General features: G+C 35.2%; 1 protein-coding gene across 3 annotated transcripts in view; it reads right to left on the minus strand.

Moving 5' to 3' along the window:
• Positions 1-3370: 3370 nt before the first annotated feature.
• Positions 3371-17529, minus strand: part of LOC102397932 (CD2 associated protein) — an 86704-nt gene continuing 72545 nt past the window's right edge. For all 3 annotated transcript variants that reach the window (XM_044929224.1, XM_006076117.3, XM_006076118.3), the window contains 5 exons: positions 14786-14898; positions 14016-14117; positions 12779-12948; positions 10987-11050; positions 3371-6345 (listed from right to left, as the gene is read on the minus strand). In XM_044929224.1, coding sequence (XP_044785159.1) covers positions 6304-6345; positions 10987-11050; positions 12779-12948; positions 14016-14117; positions 14786-14898 — 491 coding nt within the window. In that variant the 3' untranslated portion in view covers positions 3371-6303. The remainder of the gene's footprint in view (positions 6346-10986; positions 11051-12778; positions 12949-14015; positions 14118-14785; positions 14899-17529) is intronic.

Here is a 17529-nt window from a genome sequence, read left to right on the forward strand (position 1 = left end):
ATCACATCCAGCTATGTATGGATGTGAGAGTTGGACCATGAAGAAGGCTGAGTGCTGAATTGATGCTTTTGAACTGTGGTGTTGGAGAAGACTCTTGAGTCCCTTGTACTGCAAGATCAAACCAGTCAATCCTAAAGGAAATCAACCCTGAATATTCATTGGAAGGACTGATGCTGAAGCTGAAGCTCCAATACTTTGGCCACCTGATGCAAAGAGCTGACTCATTGAAAAAGACCCTGATGCTGGAAAAGAGTGAAGTCAGGAGGAGAAGGGGACGACAGAGAATGAGATGGTTGGATGGAATCACTGGACTCAATGGACATGAGTATGAGCAAACTCCAGGGGATACCTGGTGTGTTGCAGTCCATGCGGTTGCAGAGTCAGAAACCCCTCTAGCTCTAATCTTTGAACTCTGTTGCCTGTGCTTAATCATGTTGGCTTTGCACCTTTTCTAAGAGAATATTGCCTGTAGTCTGAATATACAGGATAGCCTATTCTCAAGGCTCTGACCTTTACACTTTTCCATTAAAAGTTGTAGAACAGAGAATAACATTTATCTCAGAGGTTTATAGGCTGATTGCTCACCTCTGAACCGGCCTGTTATTAGCCAATTAGCACAGAGAAGAGCAGCAGGAGATAACTGTACTTTTTATACGTTTTCTAAAACACTCCATCATCAAACCTGCTGTCTTTCCTGGGAGCCCCTAGGTTTTCTGCCTTCAGTTAGTAGGGCTTACAGTCGTTGGCTTCTTTTTCAGTTTCAAGCCACTGCCATTTGGCCATAGAGGATTCGCATCTAAGACCATCTGATGGTCATTTTGTTCCAAATCTCAAAGCACTTGGGAAGTATTTTTACTATAAAATTGCCGTGGTTGTTTATTTGGGAAGGATGTTTTTACCTTAAGTCTCTTTCAATCTATGAAGTCGATTTTTCATTCATTCTTTTATTGTTTTTGGTCAGTTTCAAGGGAGAGGATAAGAGTGAAACATGTTATTATTCTATCATGTCAGACTATATTTGCATCCTGTTAACATTTAGTAATATTTCTAAAAATACACATGAAATATTAACAAGTGATTTCCCTTATTAAAGAACTAAGTTACTCAATGCACTTAAAATATAGTTTTACTTTTCCTAGCATTATTCACACAATTTTCTAGGAATTGACATATAGCTATTAAAAACCACTTATAAAATGATATGAAAAAATACCACCCAATAGCTGCAAAATGAAAAACCACATCTGTGATAAAAATTGACTCTATACAAAAAATATTGATACTTATTTCTAAATTTATTTTCCTTTTATGTAAGCATATTCACAATAAAGTTGTTAAGTGGTAAAAATAAAGGCAATAATTGTTAGGGTTCAGAAAAAAATTTTCACACTCCACCACCACCTAGTCTCTTAAACCTTGATTGGCAAATAAAGTCAAATAGACTCATTTGAGTTAAGCTGCTGCCAACTTTTACTTCCTAAAATGGGGCTAAATTTGAAAACTTTTCCTTCAACCATCTGCACAGTTGTTAGACAATGTCTAATGTCCTTTCAAACATTGTAACTATAATCCAAAATTTTACCATCATTTCCACCTGCAGGGCTTAATTTATCCCGTGTTTATAAAGCCCAAAAAAAAGCAAAAACTATCAAACTAAAAATTTTAAAATGACTTGCTACACTTATTTTCCATATTGCTTCATAGTAGTGTCTTAATCCTTTTCCGATTCAGATCTTTTGGATTTCCACAAAGTCTGGAGTCATAGCTGTGCTCAGCAAGAGTCAATGGGCCTTCACGTCTCCTGAGCAGTAGTGCCCCTTATCTGTGGTTTTGCTCTGTGAACTTTCAGTTACCTGCAGTCAATTGCAGTCCAAAAACCATGAAAATTTCCAGAAAGAATTCATAACCTTTAAAGTGCATGCTGTTTGGAATAGCATGAAAAATCCTGCAACATCCTGGTCTGGACATTAGTCACTTAGGAGACACAGGGATGCAGTGCTTACATTAACTAACTCTTTGCTTTAATAATGTCCCCAGAGCCTAAGAGTAGTGATGCCGGCAATTTAGAAATGACAAACAGTGCTTCCTTTAAGTGAAACAATGACATCTCTTGAGAAGGAAAAAAAAAAAAATCATGTGCTGATGCTGCCAAGATCTACGGCAAAAAAGAATCTTCTATCCATAAAACTGTGAAGAAAGCAAATTCCTGCTAGTTTTGCTGTCCCTCTTCAAGCTGCAAAAGTTAGGCCCAGCCACGATGTGTGGTAAGTTCTTAGTTAAGATGAAAAAGGCATTGTATTTGTAAAGTATCATGAGAGAGAAACCATATTCATATGACTTTCATTAGACTATATTGTTATAATTGTTCCATTATTAGTTGTTAATATCTTAACTATGCCTCATTTATAAACTAAACTTTATCACAGGTGCGTATATATAGGAGAAAACACAGTATAATGTAAGGTTCAACATTGTTTGTGGCTCTAGGCTGCCTCTGGGGGGGGGTCTTAGAACGTACCTGTATGGATAAGGACACATGACTGTATTTTCTCATATTTACCAGGACATCCAGTTGTAAGTTCAGAAACCCAAAAAGTTTATGTTCAAGTTTATACTTAAGCCACCAAGCAATGGGTGGGTAGTTGGGGCTTGGGAAAACTCTAGTTAGTCAGTTTTTAAAATCCTCCTGTATTTTATTCTCATATCTTTATACTCTACTTTGCTCTTTCAAATCAGCTTTTCCCAGATGACAGAAAAATGTAACTGTGGAGAGCTTCCATGCTGAGACTAGCTCTTTGTTTCAAATGTTTAAAATCTCAATCTCTGAGTCAATAAGAGACTTCAATTTGGGCAAGGCACTCTCAGCTCCATTTTAAACAGAAGACAAATGAAAGGCATATTTCCTCCGAGGAAAGGGATGCTGCATTCAAAAACAAGGGGAGAGGATGTCCGTGCCTTTTTCATCTGCCTAACCCATATCATCTCCATCACTGCCAGATGTTTTTGAGAAGAGTAAATTAACCTCTCCCATTTTTAAAAATCTACCCCATGGCAAACACTCCATAAGGTACTTCATATAAATCCTTTCAAATTCTCCCAGCACTATGAGGTAGGAATTATCTCACAGTTCCAACGGAAATAAAAGACTCACAAAGGTTCAGGAAACATCATACAAGTCTAGGAACTTTTGATGCCTTTGTATAATCCTGTTGGCACTGTTGTATTTGGATCACAAAGGGCTGGACATGACTGACCGACTAAAACTGTTTTAATTGGAAAACTCAAAGTAATATAAAATAATCTTCGTCATACTTTGCAATAAGCATAAGCTGAAGTTAATGAAAAAATAATCAATAAAGACCAACACAACTGGCAATACTATTCTTTATTTTCTTTTTGAAGGAGAAGCATGCTTTTTTACAGCACCTGTAAACAAGTCAGTGAAGTATACTGTTCTGAGTTTCCCCATAAATATATATTATATATTTTTTTTTTTTGGAATGTTAGAATACCACAACACCAACTGCATTACATAATAGTTACTGAAGGCAAGTTAGGCTATAACAAGGGTAAAATTTTATGGCTAAAAATATTCATAGCAGCAACTTTTAAAAAGATGATTTTATTAAATCAAGTCATTGCACTTGGTCATTTTATTGCTACAGCAATACAAGGCCATTAAATTTTAACACTTCTCATTGCTGATTTGAACTGATTGTCTCATTCTATTCACACATTTCAAGTTTAAATGCAAGCATAAAATGTTTACCAATACATCTAGAGAGCACTTGGGTTGTTGTTGTTTTCTGTGATCACAGTAAGAAGCATAAAAAGAGAATCCTCTGTTACACCAGGCCCATTCTCTCTTCCTATCTTCAGACTTAGATTTTGTAGAGAGGTAATAGCTTTATAGAATGACCGAAGCCTAGTGGTCGCATACATACACACAGTACATCTAATATTAAAATACAATTCCGAAAATTAGTAATATGACGTGTTTCAGAGAATAGCAAACCTCAACAACACATTCACTAACAATTTGGCAATGACAGATGCCAAGCAGTTCACCTCCACTCTGTCATTTATACTCACTCATTATTAAAAAAGAGAGAAAAAGATTTATCCCCAAGTAAAAGCTATTATTATTACACAGCATCTTGTGATATGAACTTTACAGGAATTAATAAAATTCCTATATCAAGAGCAAATACTGGTGAATTGCTAGATTAATCGTTTTTCCCTTTGAATTTGTTGGGTTTTCTTTACTATTTGGTCAAGGGCAGGAAAACAGATATGCTACTTTATTATTTTTCAATTCTAACTGAGGCAAACACTTTATTAAATGCCTTTCTGCACTCATGACCATCTTGATCTTATGCACTGGTGAGAAAATGAACAACAAAAACTTTAAGAACAGCCTCAAATCCTCTGGAAACTTCCCCTACCCTATCATTAGAATGGGGAGGAGTCCCTTCATAAGACTTTACAGTCATCAAGCTGAAGGATGATTTCCAGAATACACTGTTTTTATTTCTATCTAAGGACTTTCATATTAAAATAAAATTAGATGCAATTTATTTAAGAAGAAAGAAATCATTCATTTGACAAGTCATTTAAAAACATTAGATGAGGAATAAACAATTTTGTTCAGTAGTGACCTCATCAGAAGAGCCCAAGGACTTTAAAAAGTTAAAATGTATTCACTCAATACACAATCAGATTTCCCCCAAAGCACTAAAGTTGTGGATCTAACATCAAGTAATTATGTATTGGAGTTTCTATTATTTTCTATTTCACTCTTCTTTTATTAGAGACAACATGACAAAATTTCATTAACACAAGATTTCAGTATTGTAAGACTAAAACTTAAAGGAAAAATATCGGTTTGGGGGTTTAAACAATACAAAATAGAAGCATGATAGATGGTACTTAAAATCTGTTAAGTCATTTGCTATAATAAAGCTTAAAGTCTAATCTTTTTGCAAAAAAAAAATCAAATTTTTACTTTTAACATAAACTCACATATGTTGAAACATATTATCTGTAGATAACATTTTAAAATGCACAAGTGTTCATAAGTGACTCTGAAGAATCTGCTCTTCATCCATTTTGTGAAAATGCATTTTGAAAATGGACAAGTATATTTGGTTTTAAATAAGCTTTATGATCTACTAGACACTCTTTTTAAAGTTGGTACCTAAATGATAGCCCAAAACATCTCCACCAGTTAGTTTAGTCTAGCAGGTAAATTACACAATGGAAAACCTGAGTATACACATAATGACAGCACATCAAAGTATGAAACTGCACACTGAACTTCTGAAAGTTCCGGAGTTTTGTTTTCTACATTTCTGTTATTAAAAATCAGAGGCAGGGGCACGAAGAATTAAATCACAAGATCATGAAATGAGTTAATATTTGAGCCCGTAAAATAAGCAGAGAAGTACAGCAATAAGGCTGGTGTTTGCATGTTATATGTGCTGTTGTTTGTAGGGACAACAAGTTAAGGGTTAAATTGACATTTTTAGTTCCTTAGACCTCATATGAGCTTAAAATATAGCTCACATTTTCCCCAATATATTTAACAATCTGATACATTTTAACTAAATTCCTTTTATTAATCCTATAGTGCAAGCAATATAAAATATTCCCAAAGTTGAAGAAGTTATTTTGATTATTTCATTAGTTATTACTATATGCATGGGTGAGTAATCTGGTTCATAGCTAGGAAACTATTTCATCACCCAGAGTACAAACAGCACTGCAAACAAACAGGCACAACAGTGTAATCCTGGGTTAAGAAGCTAAACATAAAAATATATATATATACAAAGTTTATATCCCTTATGTTTTATGGGAAAGGTAGTGGCTACCGTTACTATAAAGCTAAACTGTCCCTCTCAAATGATATATTTTACAGATTATTTGAAAAGATATCACCATATTTATAGTATAGATCTCTTTAAAAATAATACTACAATTTTGATTAAAAAAAAAACTATTGTGAACTTTCCTTTTTATACAGATTCAGTAGTATTTTAAAGCAAACTAAACAAAAAAGTTTGCAATCCCAGCACATAAGAAATAAGGCCTCTTTTTTTTTTTCGTATTGGCAAAACAAAATATATAAAAAAAATTCACCCTCCCGCCTACAACTTTTCTATAGATATAATATATTTATATAGTATATGAGTTCATATACTCATATTCTTTATCACAACATCAGCGTTTGTTATTTCAGTTGAAGTTCATAGTGTTGCTTCTGAATCCCTGGAACACTGAGAACGCTGGGTGCCCGTCACCTCAGGAAGACAGGAATGCTTTTTTCAGCTTCTCTATTTCCACCTAATATACAAGACATAAATTGAGCAACAGATAAACATCTTTACTTTAGTAAGGTGTGTTTATTTTCATCCTATGTCAAGAAGATCTGATCATAATTTCAAGCCTCCAGATTTTGGTTTCCAATCTAAAATCTAATTTCCAATGGTGTGATAAATACTTAAAAGGTTCAACAGAAGAAAATGTCACAATGCAAGTTCCTTAGTGGTAGGTAACAACAACAAAAAAAGCAGCTACAGCTGCTTTTGTAGAGAACAATGTTAAATAATGTATTTGAAGATCTGTAAGAAAATCTTTAGCCCTGCCAAGAAGAAGAGCATCCTCGAAACCAAATTAAGAAATATACCCGTACCTGTAATTACACAAAGTGGGCAGTTCAGAATATTTTTTTTCCAAAAAGCAGGGCCAGTTTAGTTCTATGTTTTTCACTTACTGCTTAGATAATATTGGTAAATCACTTAACCTCACTTGGTATCAACTTCCTCAACTGTAAACAAGTATGTTCTAGATTAAGTTGCCTTTGAAGCCCAGGAATATATATAAAATTCAGTCAATGGGTTATAAATATTTCCACCATTAGGTAGAAGACATTCTTCACTTAACAGAAATTCATGATTTAAGACACTGAAGAAGAAAGTTAGAAAAACTCACAAAATTTTCACAATAACTCTAGAGTTGTTTTTAATTTTGACATAATACAAATAACTAAGTTGAGGCTAAGAGATTCAATACCACACTTGTGATTCCATGCAGAACTTGTACTGGTAAAGTCTAAGGCTTTAAAAGCCACAGCTTTTGTACTCTCTTCCCAATTATATCCCCTTCATGGACCACAGCCTTGTCATGGAGAAGGGACTTGTATAACTCAATGAAGCTATGAGCCATGCCATGCAGGGACACCCAGGACAGACAGGTCACAGTGGAGACATTTGGATCATCTTTGACCATTCACTGCATGTAGAAACATTTAGAGTTTACCTTCTCCTTACAGCATCATCCTTCTCTCCCATCATCCCTTTCCCCAATAAGGCATAAAAATAATGCATGTTATGGCTAACTTCTGACAAACAGTTCATTACTAAACGATGAGCATTTTGCAACTGTCAGAAAGTATAATTTCAATAAGTTCACCATCTCCTAAGGGATCCTAACCATTCAAGAATGGTTTGCTTATTCCAGGATATTTCCTGGAATTTTCTTTGACTAAGACGATCATGCATTGAAGAAGGAAATGGCAACCCACTCCAGTGTTCTTGCCTGGAGAACCCCAGGGACGGGGGAGCCTGGTGGGCTGCCGTCTGTGGGGTCGCACAGAGTCGGACATGACTGAAATGACTTAGCAGCAGCAGCAAGACGATTATTAGCTAAACATGTTAGCAGCATTGGATTGAGACAAAGTACCCTCAATCTTCAGCTAGAGTTTCTCTTTTAGCATGTTTATGTTCATTGTTCATCACTAGCTTTTTGTATAACTCCAGAGTATAATTTAATAGTATCTGATGTTAATGTTAGGGCTTCCCTGGTAGCTCAGTGGTAAAGAATCTGCCTGCCTGTCTATGCAGGAGATGTGGGTTCAATCCCTGGGTCTGGAAGATCCCCTGGAGAAGGAAATGGCAACCCACTCCAGCATTCTTGCCTGGGAAATCCCACCGACAGAGGAGCCTGGCGGGCTACAGTCCATGGGGTCACAAAAAAATCGGACATAACTTAGCAACTGAACAGCAACAACAAATGTTAATGCTATAGTAATTCAAACTATTATTTTTAATTTGGAGGAAAATATAGTTTCTCCTTTAAAACTATGATCTTAAAACTCTATTGCTTTATTAAGTACACTTTTGCAAATACAAGGGTCAAATTTTTCCCAATTAAAAAAATTTATAACACGGGTCAGTAAGAAGCTAAGTAACAGCCGATTTTACTGGGAAACAAAAATTAGATGAAATTCTTCAAAATAAGAGACAAATAATTCCTTTGACTTTTCATAATTTTTATGACAAATTAAATCATATGTACAAATTTAGCATTATTAGTTCCTCTTGCTAACATTAATACCTTATTTCCATATATGAATATTGTTATGTATAAAAATATAAGGAACAACATTTAAGAAACATTAAAAAAATTTTTTTCAATGTCTACCATGCTTTACACTGGGAATTTAACATATATTTAGAAGATGTTATGTATCTCCTACCATTTATTAGTGTGACAAAAATTTGTCAGCAATCTAATATGTATACAGGACTGTACTAAGAGCTATGGGCAAAGATCAAAAAGAAAAAGATCCCACCTTCAACAGTACAGAAGTGGGCAAAATAAGTATATAACATAAATAGCGATGATAGAAAATTATTATGTATTCATCTCCTATACGACTAAACAACATGAATTTGAAATAAGAAAAACTGCTTTTAATCAGAAGACTGGTGGCCAACTCAATGAATGTCACTGTTTGAGCAGGGCCTTGAGAATCTACAGAACTTGGGCATGAGAAGACGAGACAAAAGGGACACCCGTGAAAATACAGTAGGAGCAAAAATTCAGACCAGGGACTTTCCTGGTAGTCCAGTGGTTAAGACTCTGCATTTCCACTGCAGAGAAGCAAGGGTTCAATCCCTGGTCAGGGAACTAAGATCCCACACACCGCACAGCACGGCCAACAATGATAATAATAATAATCCAGGCAAATTAACTGTAAGGGACAATTGGGGATAAGAAGCAAGTGAGCAAAGAAAGATAAACTAGGACTGGGACATAAAAGACTTCATATACCAAGTCAATAAGCTTGAACTTCATTCAGCAAGTAAAAGGAAGTTCTCAAAAACACTGAGTGAGGAAAGACAAGAATGAGAGAAACAAACTAAACAGAAGATAAGACCATGAGAAATGGACAGAAATAGTGGGAATTAGGAAGAAGTTTCGGGAGTAAAGCCAGACCTGAAAAGTGAATGGAATTAGAAAAGACAGAAGTCCCACATCTGCATGACTAGAAGGGCAACAAACTTTCAACACAAACAGAAAATCCGAATCTGAATAGAAGGTATTTCGGGTAACAGGGGACATGCTATGTGGAACATTCAAGAAGACTACTAGCTGGAAACACAAGAGAGAAGCTGGGGAAAGAAGAACTAGACTTCAGTGGGAGATGCGCCACACTAACTGCCATACTCCTGGGCACAGGTACGCGCCGTGGATACAGAGAGGAGGGCTGAGGGTGGCACTGCAGGAGCACCTCACTTCGGTGAGGAGGGACGAGAAGTCAGACAGAAGAATGCAGGGTCACAGAAACCAGAACACACTTTGAAAAGTAGAAATGTGAAGCGCTGGAGAAACTGAAGAGACACAGGAGTTGCCTTCAGAAACCCAAGATGCAAAGGGTTAAGGACTGAATTAAAAGCGAAGAATCACTGACTACAAATATATGTTTTTCTTGTGCTTTTGCTGGTTTTGCAATGAATGAAAAGAGAAAACTACAGATCAAGAGGGTAGCAGGACCTTAGGGGGGATTTTTACTTTTTTAATAAAGAGGAAAATTGAGTATTTTCAGGCAAAGAAAGGAGGGTACCAATAAAGGGTACATGTCAGATAAAAAGAGTAAAAATGGAGTTTTGATAATCTGCCAAATACCTTCACATATAGTATCTCAACAAGTAAAGCTAAACTAGGTAAGTGACTTCCTCATTAAAGCTATGTAACTTAATACCTAAGACCAAAGGTTCTGAAGTCTGGCTGCTTCTGTTACAAAATGTTAGCTCCACTGCTGACTTAATCATTCTAAACTCTAGTTTCCTCCCTCTTAAAATAGGAACAATGATGCCTACAAGTTGTTATGTGTCCAATGAGACAATGCTCAGGAAGTGCTGAGTCTGACATATGTGCAGTTCTGAACTGAAAGTCACACGTCAGAAGAGGAGCTCAAGTTTTTTTTTTTTTTTTAAGAAGTTCCATGTTTGCTGCTCCACAGTGAGAACAAAAAGAAACAGGGTAAATAAGAAGGTAAGGTAAAATAGGGAGGAGTATATCAGACTTAAATACAAAATGGAAAGAGCCTCTTAAGAAGAGGAAACACTGAGATATGCAGAAAACAACTCAAACACAAAAAAATACAAATGAAGACAGAAGTCAGTGAGGATGGAAAAAAAGGAAGATAAATAAGTGAAACTGTCAGTCATCAGCAGATTGAAGATGATGACATTAGCTATAAAGTAAAATTAATTCAGTGAGAAATCAAAGTCAGCAAATCTAAAACCATTTCATTGCCATTACCACTACCCCTGCCCCCAAGCAAAAAAAGGAAAAAAAGTTTTAACTGTGAAGAAAACTACAGGTCAAGAGAAAAACGGTGCAAAAGGTCTAGAACTAGACACTTTTAAGAGACAAGAACGATGTCTGCTTTATTCAAGAGTGCATCCCGTGTGCCTCATGCCTACAAGAGTGAACGCTCAAAAACATTTGCTGAATGAATGAATGGAATGTGGCAGGGAGTCAGCAAGAGATTAATTAAATGGTGACCCATGGTAGGGAGTGTCCAACCAAAGAAGGATAGCATAATTTGTGGTGGAACCAATTGTCCAGTTGGGTTGGAAAAAACATGTCTAGTTTATGCTGACTACAATCTCAATGCTGGAAGAAATGAATTACCTCTAGATTACTTCTCATTTCCTTCTCTTCGTCCAAATCTTTTCGTAGTTTATCCAGTTCTTTCCTAAAAACAAAATTATTTATTGCTGTTAAGTCTTTCAATTAATAAATGTATTTGAGTAAGGTGAACAAATCTGTTGGCTGATATCCCAGAACATAGGAAAAATTTTGCAAAGGAAACAACCATGTTGATTAGAAAAACTTCAAATTCTCTAGCTGAAACAATTCAAAATGACAGTTAAAAGCAAAGCAAAAGCACGGCAAATCTGAGAGAATGAAATTTTTAAGTGAATACAGGTAATTTTCCATATTCAGTTATCATCCATTTCAAGGCAGGACACACAGCTCAAGTAAGGTGATAAAATGAATGTGACAATATGTCACAGGGCAAAACAAATTATAGTTTTTAATAGAATAAACCTGAACTTTACATATATCTTTCTCTCTCTTTTTTAAACTTAAATATTACATTAAACTCCAAAATCCAAACCAATAACAAAAAACTTCAGCCAGCAATTCCTCTCCTATAACTCATGTTTTCATTTTTCTAGGCTTCTTTCTATCTTTCTATATAGTCATTTTGCCTTCTATTTGATTTTCCAGGAGGAATTAAAGACTTTTAAAATAGTCTTTGGAAAGACTTCTAAAAGATCTGATATATATGCTTTAAAATATAGGTCATTAATATTTTTATTCATTCCACAGCTTATTGAAGAGCATCTACGGGTAATCTGTATATGTATTTCTTAGTTCTTAACAGCACACTTGGCATCAAAAATGTAAGATGTCCCAACCCATTTATTTTATAAATGCCCAACTCAACCCTAGCAAAAAGTGATTCAAATCCTCTGAGAAGAAAACCAAATATACATGCAGACATATCCCAGATTCAAAATAAGGTGAATCTTATTTGCTAGTACTTTTAAGACTAATTCACCCCTATGTTTGACATTTCTAGCCTCAAATTACATTTTTCAGGCCTATCTATGCTATAACATGCATTACCAGCTCACTTCTTCTTCTGGCTGTAGTCAGGCGCTCCACGGTACGGATGCACCACACCTTGTTTCTCATTCATCAACTGATGGACATTTAGGTTGTCTGCACTTTTTGGCAGTTATGAATAACACTATCTATGATTTTTGTACAAGTTTTTGTTTGAACATTTGTCTTCAATTCTCTTGGACAGCATTATACCTTGGAGAGGAATTGCTGGATCATATGGGAACATGACAGTTAACTTTCTGAGTAACTGTCAGGCTGTTTTCCAAATTGGCTGTACCATTTTACATGCCCACTCTCAATGCATGACGATTCCAATTTCTCACATCCTTGCAAATACTTGTTATCGCTCATAGTTTTTATTATAGCCATCTGAGTGGGCATGAAATAGTATCTCACTATTTTGATTTTGATTTGCGTGTGCTAATGACCAATGGTGTTGAACATCTTTTCATGTGCCTACTGGCCATTTTTCTATAATCAAACTGCTGGAACCTAGTCTACAATTGAGCTACTACTTTCTGTTTTCACTGATTTGCCTTTTTCATAATCAGGCTAGGTTTCCTTATTCAAGCTTTCCAATTCCTAATTGGAATAATTAGAATTAATAACTGAGTTTCTAATTATTCTGTTTTCTAATTCAAGCTTTTTGCCAAGAGGAGAGAGACACTATTAAAAAATTTCTTTGAAAACAACTTGCTCATACTAGAAACGTCTTTACTTGATGTAATTTGGAAGAACTCTTTACACATGTGTTCAGTAGTACTCAAAGAACACAAGGGCTACTTACCCATGGTCCTTTTTCAGTGCTTCCACAACACACAGTAATTCAACAATCTGAGCTTTAAGTTCATTCAAGGAATTTTCTGCTTCGACCTTAGCTTTGATTTCTAATGGAGTTAGAAAAGTAGCTGTATTTGGTTTAGAAGTACTTGAAGGTGTTGGAAGGTGCACAGGTGGCTGAAAACATAATAAACAAAATTTTTATTTTATTTGTATTTATATTCAATAAGTTCCAAAGATTTTTTTTTTTACCACAAGGAGATAAATAACTGAAGTAATACTTCCAAGATAAATGATAAACTTGAAAATCAAAAAAAGCAGCTTGATGTTCACAACTGGGAAAAAACCACTAAATGACCAAAGAATAAACCTGTAATTACTAAGGGTTTTTCTGAGAAATGTCAAAGGTTTCATTTAAGAAAAAAATCCATTATATTTATCTTATGGTTGCCGAGTGGACCATCTAGAAGCAAGAATATAAAAGCATTATTAAGGTACTACTCTGATCCTTCATATTAAATAGTTACTGTTTAGAATATCCAAAGAGCTCCAATGAAAAGCAACTATAAAGAATGCAGTAAGTCCAAAGAGGCATTAAAATGAATCCATGGCCTGATACCCTTTTCCTATTTCACTTGGGCAACAGCAGGTCTTGATAAAATTTCAACAGACTGCTGTCAGCTGAAAGAATCAGATTAAGTGTATCTGATAATCTGAATGGCAGTCAGATGCCCTGCAATGAATCTGAGGAGCAGGAATAATCTTCTCAAACATAAGATGTCAGTTGTTGTAATACTATCTTAAATTAAATGGCAAGGGTCTAGAAAGGCCCTCAACATCATGTAACAGATGGAAGAATCCAAGTCACTCCTGTGTGCATTCAGTGCTTATTATGGTGTCAAGCTCACTATGATGTAAGGAGTAAAGAACTGTTGGCTTCTGCAGAACAGCGTGTGTTTTCCCCCATTAGGGAAATGAAACAAATGTATAGATCTATGCCTTAAAAATTATGAAACAGGTAGCATTTGTGCTACTCATTTAAAATAATGTAACCCTCCTAAAAAGACATCTACAGAGAATAATGCAACTTCAATTTAACAGTAATCATTTTATTTAGTTTTAGTAGGCATTATTTCTTGGCTTAAGAAATAATCCTTCCTGACAGACACTTTTAAACCTCGTAATTCTGATGTTCACAAAGAACGCTACAAATCATACAAATCTTAGACCACGATGCACCTCACCTTTGGAGAGGAGCATGGATCCTTCTTGTGTTCAAATGGCTTTAGGTTGGCACTATCATCTTCTTTTGGTAACTTCAAGGTTTTTTCTGGGCTTTGAGTTGGCTATATGATTTTATTTTTTAAATCAAGAAACAGAAAACACCAAAGACAGAAAAGGTAGTAAGCATCTGGATAATAAACTAAGCAACTTCTATCACTGTTTTCAGCAGCTACTGTTCCAGATATCCCGTTGTTGTTAACAGGATGTTACATAATTTCAAGCAGTAAGCATGGAAAAACAGCTTGTCTATTAGCAACAAAAATTTTCTCTACTTAACTTAAAAGCATAATAGTGCTTAAGAGGTAGTATATTAATACTTAAAGTACTACCAGTATCCCAGGCGATGTACAGAAAGCATAAAAAGAAGTTATAAGGGGGTGGGGAATGCTCTCATTTTTTCCTGAAGTGAACATGTACCACTCAATTCTAATTATTGCTGTTGGACAAGTAGATTACACAGGTCCCCTGTCTCCTTTCGACACTGTGCTCTATGGTTATGGTCTTAGGACAACTCCATTTCTGATTCTGTAATCTTCCATTCCACATTCTGCGGAAATGAACAGGTCTCTTTCCCCGTATCTCTTAAATACAACCCTTGGCCACTTACGTATAGCTGTCTTTCTGATTTTTTAAACTTCAGTGGAACTCTAAATCCCCCCCTCTTTTTTATCTTCGGAAGGACTCTGGCTTTGCTAAATGGTCTTGCTTCACAGCAGCAAATGTAACTCACAGAATGTGCACCATTGAAGCGGCCAGGCAGTCTTCTTCCAGGCATCTTCGGTCTATTTGCAGTGAGATGTAGTAAGTTTTCTGAGGAAGCGATGTCATCAAAATTTACAAGATCTGGAGAATAAAAGTAAACATATCTATTAAGAGATAACTGCACATTTTAAAAGGTAAAAAAGAATGTCTCTGTATTTTCAACAAACTATAAAATTAGAAAGAGTACCATTAAGACTCACAAGTTGACCTGTGCTTTTCATATGCATTTGGAAAACACCACTCACCCTCAAACACTAACATCCTCTTTACTTGATACATTTTATATATCAACAATATAAAGTTCATGTCTTCAATAGAGACTTAGACCTCAACAAAGTTTATTGAAAAATAAATCCGTATCATAAGCTGTGTGTGTGTTAGTCGCTCAGTTGTGTCTGACTCTTTGCGACCCTGTGGACTGTAGCCTGGCAGGCTCCTCAGTCCACGGAATTTTCCAGGCAAGAATACTGGAGTGGGTTGCCATTTCCTACTCCAGGGGATCTTCCTGACCCAGGGGCTGAATCCAGGTCTCCTGCATTGCCAGCAGGTTCTTTACCGTCTGAGCCACCAGGGAAGCCAGTAGTATGAAAAAGCCAATCTTCCTAAGTTCTTACTTACAAAAAAAAAAAATCTACTTCAACTCAGAATTAATTACAACATATCAAAAAATTAACTCATGGAATGTGTATTAAAGTTCAAATAATATCCTAATATTAAAATTTTAAAAACTCAATTTTTTATCTGGAACCCTGCTGCTTTCCAACTACATTCCTTAAGGAAAAGATAAAGTGTAATTTAATGTCTTTATACATGTATGTGCATAGTATACTGTAGCTGGGCCTGGACATATTTATATACTTCACTGCACTTCTGTTCAGACAGCATCCATGTGTAGGAATCAGACAACAGTCATAAATCTAAGGCAGATTCAGATAGCAAGGGAAAATGCTACATACATCATCCATGTGCCTTCCCATCACCAAAGGCTGGTTGACCTTTCATTCAGTATCTTGAGTTTAAGGACAAATCTAGGTTAATTTGCATCTCTGAAACAATGGTATATAATACCTTCCCTTTTGCTAGATGGTCCAGAAAACCTTCCTGAAGGAGCTGATCTTTAATTTTGAAGCCCAAATATCTATAAGTGGTATAAGAACCCTAAGGTTAATTCCAGACATTTCCACTATTATTAAAATCTCCCTCTGGCCAAGATTCCAAACAAAGAACATTAATCACAGCAAATATGCCATCATTCATTTCAGCAGCAAGGCATCTTTCACCTTGTTTTCCAAGTATGGAATCATTCTTCACGCTGCCATTGCCTAGAAGTTTAAAATGCTTCCTGTCAAATATTTACATGCACAAATTCAAAGAACTGTTATTTCTTAAAAGAAGTCCAAAGACAGTTATCATTATTGCCCTTAAAACTTAATCAATTTTCATATTCTAAATAATTTAGCGAGTTTTTTTAAAGGGAGGGAAGACACAAAGGTAAAACAGGAAGAGGTTACTACTACTTGGCAATATGCATTCTGTAATAACTATATTTGTTGACCTCTGTTAATTCTTTTCCATCTTCATGTTCTGGGGTTGCTTTATGCTATCTTGGATCTAGTCACTAGGCTAATATATCACAACAGGCAATCTAATATGCTTGGTTTGATTTCTGTCTTGAATTGTTTGGTAAGTGTACACAAATAATTATAATATACACCAAAGCATAATAAGAAACACAGCGGCTTTAATGGAAAATGCATTATATAATGTGAGAGATCTTGAGTTTAAATATATATCTAAATATCTCATTTGTTAATTACTGCATAAACAAAGAAAACAGTATTTTAAAAGGTTTTAAAAATATGCTATAGTTTGAAAGGTTAGAAATTGCTTTTTACACTGATACATACATACTGACAACCTACAAAAAAAATCTTGAAAAGCACAATCCAGTAATTTTTGCCTATGGAGATTATTTTCAAATGCATATTTAAGCAACATGCAAAAAGAAAAAGAAATAAAAACACAAGAAGAGATGAAGCTAAATGAAATTTAAAAGGTAAATGAAAGGAAAATTTACAAAATTATATAACATGCTCATGTAAAATGCCTTCTATATGTCCAGTTTTGGGCCACAACACCAAGACAAGTAATTTTACTATTCTAATACTCTCTCAGGTCCTCCATTTAAGTCACTGGGTTAGTAAAATGAAATAGTGCACATTTCTGACTCATGATATGTTTGAATGTTTTTAATTTTACCTAAGAGTGGTATCAGTGAATCTATATTTTACACATGGCATGAAAGGCATGACAGGCACTTAACTCTTGCCATCACACAGCCACTCTGCTTGCCGTGTACACTGCTACGTAGACACTGCCGAAGACATGGAATTTTTAAAAATCAAAATGAAATATAAAATTTGGGGGAGAAAATAAACTGACTTTTATGGTTGTTAATTAAAAAAAAAAACTTTTATCAAAAGAATATTTTAAACTAACTAATCAAGAAAAAATTTCCAATATGAATTTCATTTTATTTTAAAATGGAAAACCAAAAGGGTTAGAATAGACAGACAAACATGTACACTTTAGTAAAATCACAAAGAAAACTCAATGTGCACCACCTATTTATACTGAATATATTATTTTGATTTCTTTTATAAATTGTCATCTTACCAAAATGGAGAAAGGTAGGATAATTTCCTGACACGT

The sequence above is a fragment of the Bubalus bubalis genome, chromosome 2 (genome assembly GCF_019923935.1).
Source record: "Bubalus bubalis isolate 160015118507 breed Murrah chromosome 2, NDDB_SH_1, whole genome shotgun sequence".
Lineage (NCBI taxonomy): Eukaryota > Metazoa > Chordata > Mammalia > Artiodactyla > Bovidae > Bubalus > Bubalus bubalis.